General features: G+C 48.8%; 1 protein-coding gene across 2 annotated transcripts in view; it reads right to left on the reverse strand.

Annotated features, from left to right (window-relative positions):
- PNPLA4 (patatin like domain 4, phospholipase and triacylglycerol lipase) overlaps positions 1–14,478 on the reverse strand; it is a 93,149-nt gene that overhangs the window by 40,995 nt on the left and 37,676 nt on the right. For both annotated transcript variants that reach the window (XM_075333484.1, XM_075333483.1), the window contains exon 4: positions 10,297–10,362. In XM_075333484.1, the coding sequence (XP_075189599.1) occupies positions 10,297–10,362 (66 nt within the window). The remainder of the gene's footprint in view (positions 1–10,296; positions 10,363–14,478) is intronic.

The following is a 14,478-nucleotide window of genomic DNA, read 5'->3' on the forward strand; positions in this document are numbered from 1 at the left end:
GGCCAGACGCACAAGGTAACTGCTGGAACTGTGTATGCCTGTTTGTAACCCATGCTTTGATTGTAACTGTACTCTGACATATGTATATTCTGTAGATTCCCTATTGTATATATTGTAGTTTCTAATGTGGCTTTAGGCCGATTAAATTATATAATTAATCTTGGGCTGTTCTGTTATCTCGATCTTGAATCCCACGTCTGTGTGTTCGGCTAATAGTTACCGTGAAGCGGTTGGTGGCAGCGAGTTGTGCCAAGGATTATTGTGGGGAGGCCAGTGAGATTCGGGGAGGTTTTATATATTCCGCCCGCGGAGGTCGGGGGAATATATACCCTACTCTCACCGGGGACCCTTCAATAATCGGCATAAGTAGTATAGCGGCCTCCTTGCTTATTGTCGGGCAATTCCATAATTGGCCTGACTATAAGAGGGGCGCTAGAGAGCGCGTCACGTGCTCTGTCTGTCGGTCGGGAGGTATAAAGGAGGGGTGACCCCCACTTGTTACCCCCCGATTGTGACGTACTGGTAGCCAGCGCGGGGGATTTCTGAGTGACCCCCCCGGTGGTTCGTGACATATTGGTGGCATAGCGGTGGGATCGAGATAATAGTGTGTGTGAGTGTGAGACCCATACTCCCAGACACTAAAGACTGCCTGCAGCAGCTGTGGCTGCTGGGGTCTTCAGACTAGCTCAACACTAGAGTGTCAGAGTGCAGATACTGTAAGGTGTGTGGAGGCATCAGGTGTCAGTTCTGTGTCAGTGACCAAAAGTCTGCAAGAATGGCTGATGGCACCAGGAGCAGAGCTAGGCAACTGGCCAATGCTAAAGCAGGAGCCGAAGAGAGGGAGGACGGTGCTGTGGACAGTAATGAGGAGGTTGCCCACGAGTCCTCCAGGAGCTCGACGCCAGAAAACCGTTCTGCAGAGGACAGCGCACAACCTGGCAATTATGGACAAGATGAGGAGCAGCTCACCCAAGGGTCCTCAACGAGCCAGATGCCAGCCCTCCGCTCTGCAATGGACAGTGAATCACCTGGCTCTGCAGCGTGCCGCAGATCACCACTTGCCAATCCCTCCGGCCTGAGAGGTGCAGAGGCTCTCCTTCAAGCTGCCTTGGCCAGGCTTATGGCTGGAGACCGGGATACCTACGAGATACTCATGGCCGAGCGTGAGCGGCAGGCAGCGCGTGAAGAGCGACAGCAACAGGCAGAGCGTGACCACCAGCTGCAGCTAGCTCAGCTCCGACCCTCATCAGCCACACGTGACCTTCAAGACACCAAACTTCCAAAGGTCCGTGTTGAGGACTTTCCCGTGCTGGAGAAGGATGGAGACTTGGACTCTTTCCTGACTGCTTTTGAACGGACTTGCTTGCAGCACCATCTGGACAAGGATCAGTGGGCCAAATACCTGACCCCCCGTCTAAGGGGTAAGGCCCTGGATATCCTTGGGGACTTGCCTGCTGAGGCAGATCAGGGCTACGACACCATCAAGCGGGCCCTGATCCAACAGTACAACCTCACTCCAGAGTCCTACCGCAAGAAGTTCCGGACCCTGCAAAAGGGACCAAAGGACTCCTGGGCTGACCACCGGCGGGCACTTGCCCGAGCTGCCGACCACTGGACCCAAGGCCTGCAGCTTTCCACCGGATCGGAGATCCTGGACTTGTTCATCACGGAGCAACTCTTGTGGAACTGCCCTGAGGATCTCCGCCAGTTCATCCGAGACCAGAAGCCAAAGGGGTCCACGGCTACAGCTGCCCTGGCCGATGACTACACCAACAAATCGGGCTCCTGAGGCCAGGAGAGCAGCCACCAGCAGCACCTGGAGAGGGGGTAAGATGAATTCTACGACTGCCCCACCTGCCCCTAGACTGCAGGGGGTGTCCCCCTCAACTCCCCTCTCCAGGCCCGTGGCAGAACCAAGACGGTGCCACCAGTGCAACCTACCTGGACACTTCAAGGCCATGTGCCCTCAGCGTCCCAAGGCCCCGGCTCCGTCCCCGTCCCAAGGGCCGCCCAAGGTGTATTGTGTGGGTGGGGGTGGTGGTAGGTCCCTGGACAGCTTCCAACCTGTCACCGTCGGCCGGTCTGTGACCATAGGACTGCGAGACAGCGCCTCGGAGGTGACTCTGGTGCGGCCTGACATGGTGTCCCCCCAAGACTTGATCCCGGGAAAAACCCTCGCTGTCTCCGGGATTGGAGGCATTGACCCGGCGCTGCCTGTTGCTGACATTTATGTGGACTGGGGCGCAGGGCGAGGGGTGAGAGAGGTGGGGGTAACTGATCGGATCCCTGCAAACGTGCTACTTGGGACAGATTTGGGGCAGATAACCTCCCAGTTTGGGCCCCCCCCAAGGGCTGAACCTTCAGCCCGTACTGACATGACTCCTAACAATGTTAATGTGTTATCTATGAATGATGTAAGGGAGGAGGGAGTGAACTCTGATATTTCTGCTTGCATAGACACCATAGACACACACTCAGCTGCAGCTGTGACAGGGGAGGGGGTCAGAGAAAGGTGTGACAATGCCTCTACAAGTAACCAGCCAGTGAGCTGGGATCTGTTGCCCTCTGCAGGGATAAGCAGAGAGCAGGGTGCTGCAGGGGGAGGACCAGTGTGTGGGGTGGGGGCTACCACAGCAAATGTGGGGTCCCCAGAGATTTCACAGCGGGGTTCTGTTGCTGCAGGAGGGGAACAGGCAGGTGAGATTGGGGCCGGTCCAGGAGCGGAAGTGCTCCCAGGTAAGATCTCGGTGCATGGTTCCCCCACAACCGGGGTGTCAGGAAGCCAGGTAGGTCTGCCTGAACCGGCGACTTGGTCAGGAACGGAGGAGGAGCAGGCACGACCCACGGTCGCAGCGGCTGTGGCCGCTGTCACCCGCAGTGGGAGTGCTGGAAGCCAAGGGGCCTCCCGGAGGTCCGATAGCTCTTCCCCTTCTGACCAAGTGGCAGCCGAGTCAGGTGGAGGCCAGGACACAGGTCCCGGGGTACTGACCGAAGATGTGACAGTCTCGTCGATTCTGGCCACATCTAGTCAGGGGTTTCAGGCAGCGTTAGAAGCTGACGACAGCCTGAAAGCTCTTAAGGAGCAGGCGGCACAGCCTCCCTCGGACTCGGACCCGGAGCGAGTGGTCTGGGACCAAGGACGGCTGTACCGGGCCACGGTCCAGCAGGGTTCACCGGAGGCGTGGCCCAGGGACCGACAGTTGGTGGTACCCTATCCGTTCCGGACGGAGTTGTTGCGGATCGCACATGAGATTCCGATGGCCGGACACCTAGGGATCGCTAAGACCAAGGCCAGGTTAAACCAGCATTTCTACTGGCCAAAAATGGGGGCCGATGTGGCTGCCTACTGCCGTTCGTGTGAAACCTGTCAGAGAGTGGGGAAGGCGGGGCCACACCCCAAAGCCCCACTAGTATCTCTGCCAATCATCGATGAGCCTTTCAGGAGGGTGGCTGTGGATCTGGTCGGCCCGCTGGCCATCCCCAGCAGCTCCGGGAAACGCTTCATACTGACGGTAGTGGACTATGCCACCCGGTACCCAGAAGCAGTGGCCTTGTCGTCCATTCGGGCTGACAAGGTGGCCACCGCATTGCTGGAGATTTTCTCCCGAGTGGGTTTTCCCCAGGAAATGCTCACTGACCGGGGGACCCAATTCATGTCCCAGCTGATGGAGGCCCTCTGTAAGCAAGTCCAGGTGCGACATCTGGTGGCCAGCCCGTACCATCCACAGACTAATGGCCTGTGCGAGCGGTTTAATGGCACCTTAAAGCAGATGCTTAAGATGTTGGTCGACTCCCATGGGCGTGACTGGGAGCGGTATCTCCCACACCTGTTATTTGCTTACCGGGAGGTTCCACAGGCCTCAACAGGATTCTCACCGTTTGAGCTCCTGTACGGGCGACGTGTGCGGGGCCCCCTGGCTCTGGTGAAAGAGGCTTGGGAAGGGGATTTGGCCACCCCTGGAGTGTCGGTTATCGAGTATGTCATGCGCTTCCGGGACAAAATGCAGGCCTTGACGCAACTGGTACACGACAATATGGCTCAAGCCCAGGCCGATCAGAAGCGTTGGTACGACCAGAACGCTTGTGAGAGGACCTACCAAGTGGGTCAAAAGGTGTGGGTACTGGTCCCCGTACCACAGGACAAGCTTCAGGCAGCCTGGGAAGGCCCATACCTCGTGTACCAGCAGCTCAACCCTGTGACGTACCTGGTCACCCTGGACCCTGCCCGTGGAAGGCGGAAGCCCTTCCATGTGAACATGATGAAGGCACATCACGAGCGGGAGGCATGTGCACTCCCTGTGTGCAACCTGCCCGAGGAGGGAGAAGCGGAAACCCTCTTGGATATGCTAGCCCAGGTTAGGGCAGGCGGATCCATTGAGGATGTGGAGGTTGGCCACCAGCTCTTGGAGGACCAACGGTCCCAGCTGTGGGCCACCCTACACCCCTTCCGGGGGTTGTTTACCAACCAGCCCGGAAGGACTAACTTGGCTGTCCATCACGTGGACACTGGGGATCATCCCCCGATCCGGCGTTCAGCATATCGGGTCTCCCTGGAGGTGCAGCAACACATGCGCCAGGAGATTGACGAGATGCTGAAGCTGGGGGTGATCCAGGCATCCAACAGCGCTTGGGCCTCGCCTGTAGTCCTCGTCCCTAAGAAGGACCGAACCACTCGGTTCTGCGTGGACTACAGGGGGCTCAATGCTGTCACGGTCGCCGATGCGTACCCAATGCCACGCATCGATGACCTGCTCGATCAGTTGGCCGGGGCTCAGTACCTGACCATCATGGATCTGAGCCGGGGATATTGGCAGATCCCCCTGACTCGCAAGGCCAGGGAACGCTCTGCCTTTATTACCCCATTTGGACTGTACGAGTCCACGGTGATGCCATTCGGGATGAGGAATGCCCCTGCCACTTTCCAGCGGATGGTCAACACCCTGCTCAAGGGACTTGAAGGGTACGCGGCCGCGTACCTGGATGACATTGCCGTCTTCAGTCCCACCTGGGAAGATCACCTAGAGCATCTAGCACAGGTGCTCAGGCGGATCCACCAGGCAGGTTTGACCATCAAGCCGGGAAAGTGTCAGCTGGCCATGAGCGAGGTCCAGTACCTCGGTCACCGGGTAGGCGGGAGAACACTGAAGCCCGAGCCTGAGAAAGTGGAAGCCATCGCATCCTGGCCCACCCCCAGGACCAAGAAGCAGGTGATGTCCTTCTTGGGGACCGCTGGGTACTATAGGAGGTTTGTTCCATGCTATAGTAGCCTGGCAAAGCCCTTGACGGACCTCACCAAGAAGAAGCTGCCCTCTGCAGTCGATTGGACAATGGACTGCGAGACAGCCTTCCGGGCCCTAAAGGACGCCCTGTCCAGCCCGCCCGTGCTACAGGCAGCCGACTTCACGCGGCCGTTTGTAGTACAGACCGACGCCAGTGACTTCGGCCTCGGTGCGGTGCTCAGCCAGGTGGACTCTGCGAGCCAAGAGCACCCAGTCTTGTACCTGAGCAGGAAGCTGTTACCACGGGAAGTGGCCTATTCCACGATGGAAAAGGAGTGCCTGGCCATAGTGTGGGCCCTGCAGCGTCTGCAACCCTATCTATACGGGCGCCACTTCATCGTGGAGACGGACCACAATCCCCTCAGCTGGTTGCACACCGTCTCTGGGACGAATGGGCGATTGTTGCGATGGAGCCTGGCGCTCCAGCAATACAACTTCACCATTCGACACAAAAGGGGCCGGGACCACGGTAACGCAGACGGGCTGTCCCGACAAGGAGAGGTCGCGGACGGGCGCACGGGGGAACACCGGAGTGTGCTGCCCCCTAGCGCCCTCAAAAGGGGGGAGGTGTGAGGCAAACCCTGGGATATGAAGATGAATTATGATTTCCAGTCATAATCGCTCTCATCACTCCCTGGCAGTGCCCCCTCCCTTCTTGTTCTCAATGTCCACCATCTGGGAAGGTGTCACATCCCAGCAACACATCCCATGGCCATCTCCTGTGATATGGAGATCAGATGATGTGGGAACAATGGACACAGGATGACTCCCTGCCGTGACCCTGTGGTAGGGGCTGCTATCTAATTAGCAAGGCTATGGAAGTATCCAGACAGAACGACTCCAGTAAAAAATGGTTCATATCTCGCAAGCCATATTTCCGATAAATATGGCAACCATAAAAATGGTGTCTCCGCATGCGGACGATGCTGGCACACCTTTTTTATGGGAGTAGGACATTGGGAAATACCCCAAACGTGATATCAGCCAATGTGGAACTAGTAGACAAGTCATGAGTCCTCTCATTCTGTAGCTAAATTCATAACTGTCACAATGAGAGCATTGATGTCCGCCTACGACGCTCCCAGGCAAAGTTATGGCCCATATTCCATGTTGTGGATTTTGTCCCTAACTCCAGCCAGGGGTGGAGCAGTGCTCCCTCTGAGGTCACTAAGGTAGGAGGGGACCTGGATTTGCCCAGGTTGATAACCCTACTTCGGCCATTTTCCAGTGTTCTTCTGCTCGGGGGCCTGGTTGGGAAAGACCTGTGAGGGAGTTCCTGGAAACCTGGTCTATGGCGCCCCCCTGTGGCCAGACGCACAAGGTAACTGCTGGAACTGTGTATGCCTGTTTGTAACCCATGCTTTGATTGTAACTGTACTCTGACATATGTATATTCTGTAGATTCCCTATTGTATATATTGTAGTTTCTAGTGTGGCTTTAGGCCGATTAAAATATATAATTAATCTTGGGCTGTTCTGTTATCTCGATCTTGAATCCCACGTCTGTGTGTTCGGCTAATAGTTACCGTGAAGCGGTTGGTGGCAGCGAGTTGTGCCAAGGATTATTGTGGGGAGGCCAGTGAGATTCGGGGAGGTTTTATATATTCCGCCCGCGGAGGTCGGGGGAATATATACCCTACTCTCACCGGGGACCCTTCAATAATCGGCATAAGTAGTATAGCGGCCTCCTTGCTTATTGTCGGGCAATTCCATAATTGGCCTGACTATAAGAGGGGCGCTAGAGAGCGCGTCACGTGCTCTGTCTGTCGGTCGGGAGGTATAAAGGAGGGGTGACCCCCACTTGTTACCCCCCGATTGTGACGTACTGGTAGCCAGCGCGGGGGATTTCTGAGTGACCCCCCCGGTGGTTCGTGACAGTGAGTCTCACCCAAAAAAGAGAGAAGCTTAGTGCATGCTGTGATTTTCTTTTTACTTGGATAATCTAATCCCTGTAACATAAAAAAATGCCCATCTGAACTGGTCAGTTTTTTTTTCCATAGGCAGCACAAGAAAACTTGGTTGTGTAAATATAGCCTATGATGCAACTTAAATAAACACCACTCATTGGCCCCTGCTGCTTGCTTGCCCCCAAGTTAATATTTACCAGCCAGCCTATTATCTCATCATATTTTGCAGTAATAGTAAAGGTTTAGCCATTTCAGAAACTAGTCATATTAATATGCAAAATCTCTGCACAACCTAATATATTTTCTATCAAGCAGCTTTTAGGGGTAGGTTGGTGACATGATTTATTTTTAATACTAATGAAAGCTAGAGTTATTAGGGAAAGACAATCAGCAGCCCCTGTGGCACCCTGGACAAGCCAGGTAATCACAGGTACTGCAACAACACACCCCACACCCCGAGATAGGCACACCAGTCACACACAAATCCTTGTTGCCTCCCTCCAGGGGCTGATGTCCACACCAGGTGGGGTGGAGCCAGGCGGTTGGCCCCACCCACGGAGGAGTTCACAGTCCTGGAGGCAGGAAAGGAAGTCACAGTAGTTCAGAGAGTGAAGGAGAAGGAGTGAAGTGGCAAGTGAGGAGCAGACTGTCTGTGTCCGGGTACGTGGCCCGGACACCGAGAGCAAGGTTGGCAGACGGTGGTGGCCGTCTGCAGGAGGGGCCGATCGACACGGAACCGTAGGACCGGGGACGGGCGGTGGCCCACCGGTACCGAACTGGGGAGCGAAGAGAAGCCAGCACTAACCAGCAGGGCCTACGGACCCCGACCAGGCTTGGAGTTGCCGTTAAACCGGTCAAATCCGTTAGCGACCGGAACCTCCGAGGTTTCCAAGCAGCAAAGACCCGACTGAAGGCAACCGTCCAAACCGAGAAAAGGGAAACACAACTACTGCCACAGTTAGAATTCCCAGGGCCAGAGCCTGGGGGCAAAAGGGGCTCCTCTGGCCCATATCCAAGCTGGGGAGCAGGTTACTGGTGGGAAGCCATCGGGACCGAAGATACACAACAGGTGCAGGGAAAGGCAGCCACCACCAACCTACCGGGAGTGAACACAGCAGCCGGCTGCGGGACCCGTCCATCCAGCCGTTTGTTTTACCGGAGACTCTGTATCCATCATTGGCTGAGTGAGTACCACCGTGCCTTCTGGCACCGCGCTGCCGCCGCGACCCTGCATGTTGCCAAACCTGCCTCCCCGTCACACTTCACCGGGCCCCAGGACCACCAACCCCCCCTACCCACGGAGGGGAGAGAAACATCTCGGCTGCTCCCTGTCATCGCTCCCGGGATTCCCATCCAGAGCAGCGGTGGTGTCCCAACCTCACCACACACCGTGGGTGGCATCACGGACCAACTCCCCAAACCCAAACCACCCCTTTCACTCACGGGCGATGAGTGCCGCTCGAGTACCCGGATCCGGCCCACCGCTCGAGCCACCGAGCAGCCAGCAGCAGGCAGCAGCAGCGCCGGACCCGAGCATTGGCGAGCGCAGCGCCCCGCCGCCCGCGACACCCCCACTCTAGTGCCATCATATGTAGGATGCCAACCTCTGCGGTTAGGAGGGACTTTAAGCATGACTTTCTATGGATACCCTAGTCTACGAGCTTCTAAACAGTTCTCTTCCCTATTGTGATATATTCTTTAGGTCATGCAGTTAATAATTAGTACTAGAAGTGGAATATATTTTTTCATGTACACAAATGCACTGAATAAAGCTACTTTAAAGCATTTTTTTCCATGTTCTTTAATGTGATATATTGAAACATCCATTTCTTCACTCTCAAGAACGTTTTTTTTTTTTTTTATTTTAAATTTTTTTCAATTGGTGCCTAGGCTACCGGCCATCACTGCAATCTAGCAGGAGTGGACAGGTCATACAGCAGTGTCCATGGCGAACCATGGTCCTGCCTGGTTTTTGTGATCAATAGGGTCCTGACAGTGATCAATAGGGTTCTGACAGTGGGGGCAGCCTTGAATTAAACATCTATCTTGTGAATACGTGAATGATGTCTTTCATGAAAAACTTTATAAATCCCTTTTGGGTTTTCATTGCTTAAAGGGAACCTGTCAGGTGCAATATTCACGAGCAGTTCTGGGTGCATATTGCTAATCCCTGCCTAACCGTCCCAGCACCAATTAGCAAACATTAAAAAAAGTATTTCTAAAGATCTTTTATCATGTGCTAATGAGGCCAGCAACTAGTCACAAGGGTGTTACTTCCCCTAGCTAGTCGGCCCCCTTAGCATGTTAGCACACCCCTGTGGGCATACTAACATGCTAATGAATGGCCAGCATCAGAGGCATGGTTGCGCTCACCTCTTGGCTGCCATCACTGATTTTCAGCTCAATGCGCATGATCAGAAGTCCCGGACTTCCAGTCTTGCATACTATGAAGCTGGGTGTACTCGTCCTGGCTTCAAACTGGTATAGTGCGCATGACCGAAAGAGCCGGGTTCGTTCTGATCTTGTACACTGAGCTGAAAACCATTGGCGGCAGCTGAGGTGAGAGCAACCATGTCGCTAATGCTGCACATTCATTAGCATTTTAGCACAACCACAGGGGCATGCCAGGATGCTAAGGGGGCCTACTAGCCTAGGGAACTAATAACCTTGTGATTAGTCTCTGGCCTCATTAGCATAAAATAAAGGATCTTTAGAAATATTTTTTCTACAGATCTCTTTATCTATGCTACTAGATACATTGACAGACAGGCAGGGATTAGCAATATGAACCCAGAACTGCTCGTGGTCCTGGCTGCATATTGCATCTGACAGGTTTCCTTTATATAATGGTGGTATAATAATTATTAATTCTTTTTAAACAGTATTCATCTAGTAAACTGTCTTCATCTGATAGTGATCCCTATTCAAAATAATGTTAAAAATATACATACATTCACTTTAAGATTTAGAGAGAAATTCATGGCTGCTTTTAAACTTACATATTACTTGTAAAAGATTGAGGCATTTTATCATTTAAGGTTATATATGTCAAGTATATAAGGCATCAAATCTGAATCAATAAAAGTCATAGTCTCCGTATTGATCATTACCTCTCCCTTGTACTTAACAGCACTGACACCGGCATACAGCGGAACAAAACAACTTGCCAAAAGTACCTGTAAGAAATTGAAAAAGGTTTTGTAATGATCAATTTAATAAAACTTTAACAGCACAGTGACAGAAAATATCACTTTCGAGCTAGCAAGCCTCTCTTAAACACCTTTATTTCAGTGCAATTACATGAAATTACCACAACCATGCTTAAAATAGGACGATCTTTTCTGTGCACTAGGTGCCATATAATCCTATTTTAAAGAAGAACAGGAATTGCAGTCTTGAGCTATGCAATATAGTTGGAGGTGATGAACCTCGCCATTGCCTTGTTATATAAAAGGCATGAAATAGTAATAAGCTGGAAATTTCACACTACTTCTCAGGTCCCTTTTTAGTCACTTTGTTATACTTGTTAGCAACTGAAACACATTTTTTTTACTTGGAGATATAGCTACATTTCTGCATTATTCAAGGTATGGCAGTGTCAAAAAGAGACTCAACCTTGGCTTTTACATTTTTTTTCCATTGACTAAAACCCTTCGTCTTCCTGGAAGAAATTACTTTGCTAATGTTTTCTAAAGCCAAATGCTGCGGTCTGTTACATGAAAAAGAACCAGATCTCTAAATGTTGGTCGTTGACATGTAAAGAAATAGAATATGGAAATAGAAATATTGTCATGTAAAGAAACAAAATGTAGAACATTTTCTCATCTTCTGCAAAAGCACAAAAGTTTTTAAAGTTTATTTTGTAGATATACGCTACAAGGTTGTCATATCATGTTATTCCTGAAGCAAATAATAGCTGATCAAACTCCCAGAAATATATATTTTTTAAATCAGATCTCTTTTATTAATTAAACACTGGTACAAGGGTATAAAACAGATATGTGATCATTGCATAACATACATGTACATTATCCTAGTAGTTGAACATCTTCATATTATGCAGAGCTATACCATTACTCCTCATACACATTTATGATAGTATTTTGATTTTCCATAAACTAACCAATTTAACTACTTAACATCATTAAAGTAACAAAAAAGTCATTAAGGGTAAAAGTTGTTCCTACTATGTCCGTCCCGCTCAACACTCATCCTCCAACCATGTCGCTCCATAACATGTTTCCTCCGATCACGTCTAACCCTCCCTCTCTTTTCTATAGATCAAATTATTCCTGCTGCTCTGCTCAGTGCCCCCCGTAGATTCTGATACCATATGGAATTTCTAAGGTCCCAGTACCACAGTGGTGCCCCCCCTATTGCAAGTATAGCAACAAATTATCCAGTATGCTATATTTTGGGGTGCAATATTGCAGATCAACACCATTCATTCATTTGCATTTTTTACGTTTTATTTCAACTTGAATAAAGCCAATGAATAAAGCCAATAGCCAACCATTGCACTTTGTGAACATCAAGACTAGATTACTTGTCACTATAGTTGCATAAATAGAAATGCCTGGATACACAGTCAGATGCTGGCTGTAAAACACAGCTGCAGTCGGCCTTGTGTGTGGCCTAGTAAGTGATTAGCAAACAAAGATGTTCACTACGCATAATGAGTATTTTGATGCTCGGTTGCTCAGTACTCATTTACCAAGTATAATGGAAGTCAATGGGGAACTCAAGAATTTTTCCAGAAGATCTTCAGGAAAAATGCTTGAGTTCCCCTTTGACTTCCATTATACTCAGCACCCGAGAATCAAAAGGCGTGTTTAGCGAACAAAGCACCCGCGCACCGAACAGTTTGATCATCACTAACTAGTACATTATGTAGTGGAAGCAGTTAATTTTAAAACAGATGATCAAAGGAAATCATTGTTGTCCCTATACCATCTGTCAGATGAGAGCAGGAAGGGCCCTATAATCATTACATGGTCAGCCTTTCTTTCCAGGTTGGCCAAAATAAAACAACGGTGTTTTGGATATTTTCGTGTCCAGCTTAAAAATGTTAAATTGGTGACTAGATAAATCAAAAAAATATTGAATTTGATTTATTTGAAATTTTTTGAGTTACTATAAAAGTCAAGTCATTCAAAGTTGTCAAAAATGCGCAGAAAATTAATTACGTTATCCACAAGTCTTTTTACCAGTATAATAAAAGGAAATCTATTATCAAAAACTCTCCTTGGAAGGAGCTTAAATTTAGCACAGAACCACAGTTTCAAAGGGGAATATCCTCTGTCGTTCCTCATGTTACTAATGTTTAACCCCATATGAAGACAAATTGATATGATACATGACATTTTGTGAATGCTGAAAAGGCTAATTACACTGGTCTACAAAAAAAAAAAAAAATTCTGGCATGGACTTTAGGGTTTTAGACAAATTTGAGGGTGCTGAATTCAAATCTGAATTATAATTTCTCAATCACATCACGTTCTTGTGCTATAGGTATATATCCCATTTCATGAATTCCATGAAAAATATGAGTAGTGTATCAAAAGTGCCAATTTATACGGTTCACTAAGGTAAATTTAGTTTTCATTTAGTCTCCCAATAAATGTGAGAATATCTTTGTTTTCTTTGAACATGCATAAATTCCCATTTGTTATCATAAAGTAAACAAACAGTTTTCAACGTACACAACAGTCATGTGCAGGTACTGTTTTATTTATGGAAATTTTCAATGAATTCTGATATTTATTGTTTTTATCCTGCTGTTTTTCTGTTTTTTGTTTGTGAATCAATACCTAAGGTGTGGGGGTGGGACAGAAATTCAATGAACAACTCAGGTAGCTAACAACTTTTATCTTGTATTTCTCTGCAGGATGTTTTGCTGATTCAACAATGGCCTCTACATCTCACAGAAGTCAGTGCTCAAATGATCCAAATATTTTTTGTTACATCTGTGGAAACTTTACTGTGAAGACTCAGAGGCGCAACATTACTGACTTTGAAGTACGCAAAATGCACCGTCTTAACAAAGTAAAACTTGGAGACAAAGACAAGCATTAGGCTCCTCACAGTGTGCAAAACCTGTATTGAGAGCTTGAGATCATGGTCTCAAGAAAAGAATGCTAAACATCAGTTTGGAGTTCCTATCATTTGGAGAGAAGCAAGCAATCATTTAGAAGACTGCTATTTCTGCCTTGTCGATGTAAAAGGTTTCAATAAGAAAAACAAGCAATATTTGCAATACCCGAGTATCCCTTCAGCTATTCGACCAGTTGCCCATAGTGAAGACATACCTGTTCAAAAATATACTGTGCCTCCAGAAAACGTTGACACAGATTTCTCCTCACATTGTTATACTGATGAAGGAGACAGTCCAGATATTTTTCAGCCATGTAATGAAGATTGTGACAAACCAATTCTGTTTACTCAGTCTGCTTTGAATGATCTGGTTAGAGATCTTTATCTACCAAAAGAGTCTGCTGAACTATTGGCTTCAAGACTACAAGAGAATCGAATGTTGAAACCCAGAACAAGTGTCTCATTTTATCGTAACAGGGAAGCAGAACTGCGTAAGTACTTCCATTCAGATGGCCAGCTTGTCTATTGTACTGATGTTGAAGGGCTACTTCTCTCTATGGTACTTCCAGCATACGATTCAAGGGATTGGAGGCTATTTATTGATAGTTACAAAAGAAGTTTAAAATGTGTTCTGTTACACAATGAAAATAAGTATGGCTCTGTACCAATAGGTCATTCTGTAAAACTTAAAGAAGAATATAAAAATATCAGGATTGTTCTAGAGAGGTTACAATATAATGTTCATGGGTGGTTAATTTGTGTTAATTTGAAAATGGTTAGCTTTCTTTTGGGTCTGTTTGCTGTGCTACTGGGACAGTAGAGCTACAGCAGAGCATTGTGTGAAAACTGAATGGCCTCAGCGAAAGAGTTTGGCATCTGGCGATAAGAATGTCATCCATGATCCTCTAGTAGATAGGAAGAACATTGTCTTTCCTCCCTTGCACATAAAACTTGGATTTATGAAGCAGTTCGTCAAAGCTCTCAATCACAGTGGAGAATTCTTTAACTATATATGTTCAACTTTTCCTGGTCTTAGTGAAGAGAAGAAAAAGGCTGGAATATTTGATGGACCTCAAATAAGAAGACTTACGACAGACCCAAATTTTATCACATCAATGAATGAGACAGAAGAAAGAGCTTGGAATGCATTTTGTAATGTGGTTCAGAATTTTCTATGGAATAAGAAAGCAGACAACTAT

Source organism: Anomaloglossus baeobatrachus, chromosome 2 (assembly GCF_048569485.1).
Source record: "Anomaloglossus baeobatrachus isolate aAnoBae1 chromosome 2, aAnoBae1.hap1, whole genome shotgun sequence".
NCBI classification, from domain to species: domain Eukaryota; kingdom Metazoa; phylum Chordata; class Amphibia; order Anura; family Aromobatidae; genus Anomaloglossus; species Anomaloglossus baeobatrachus.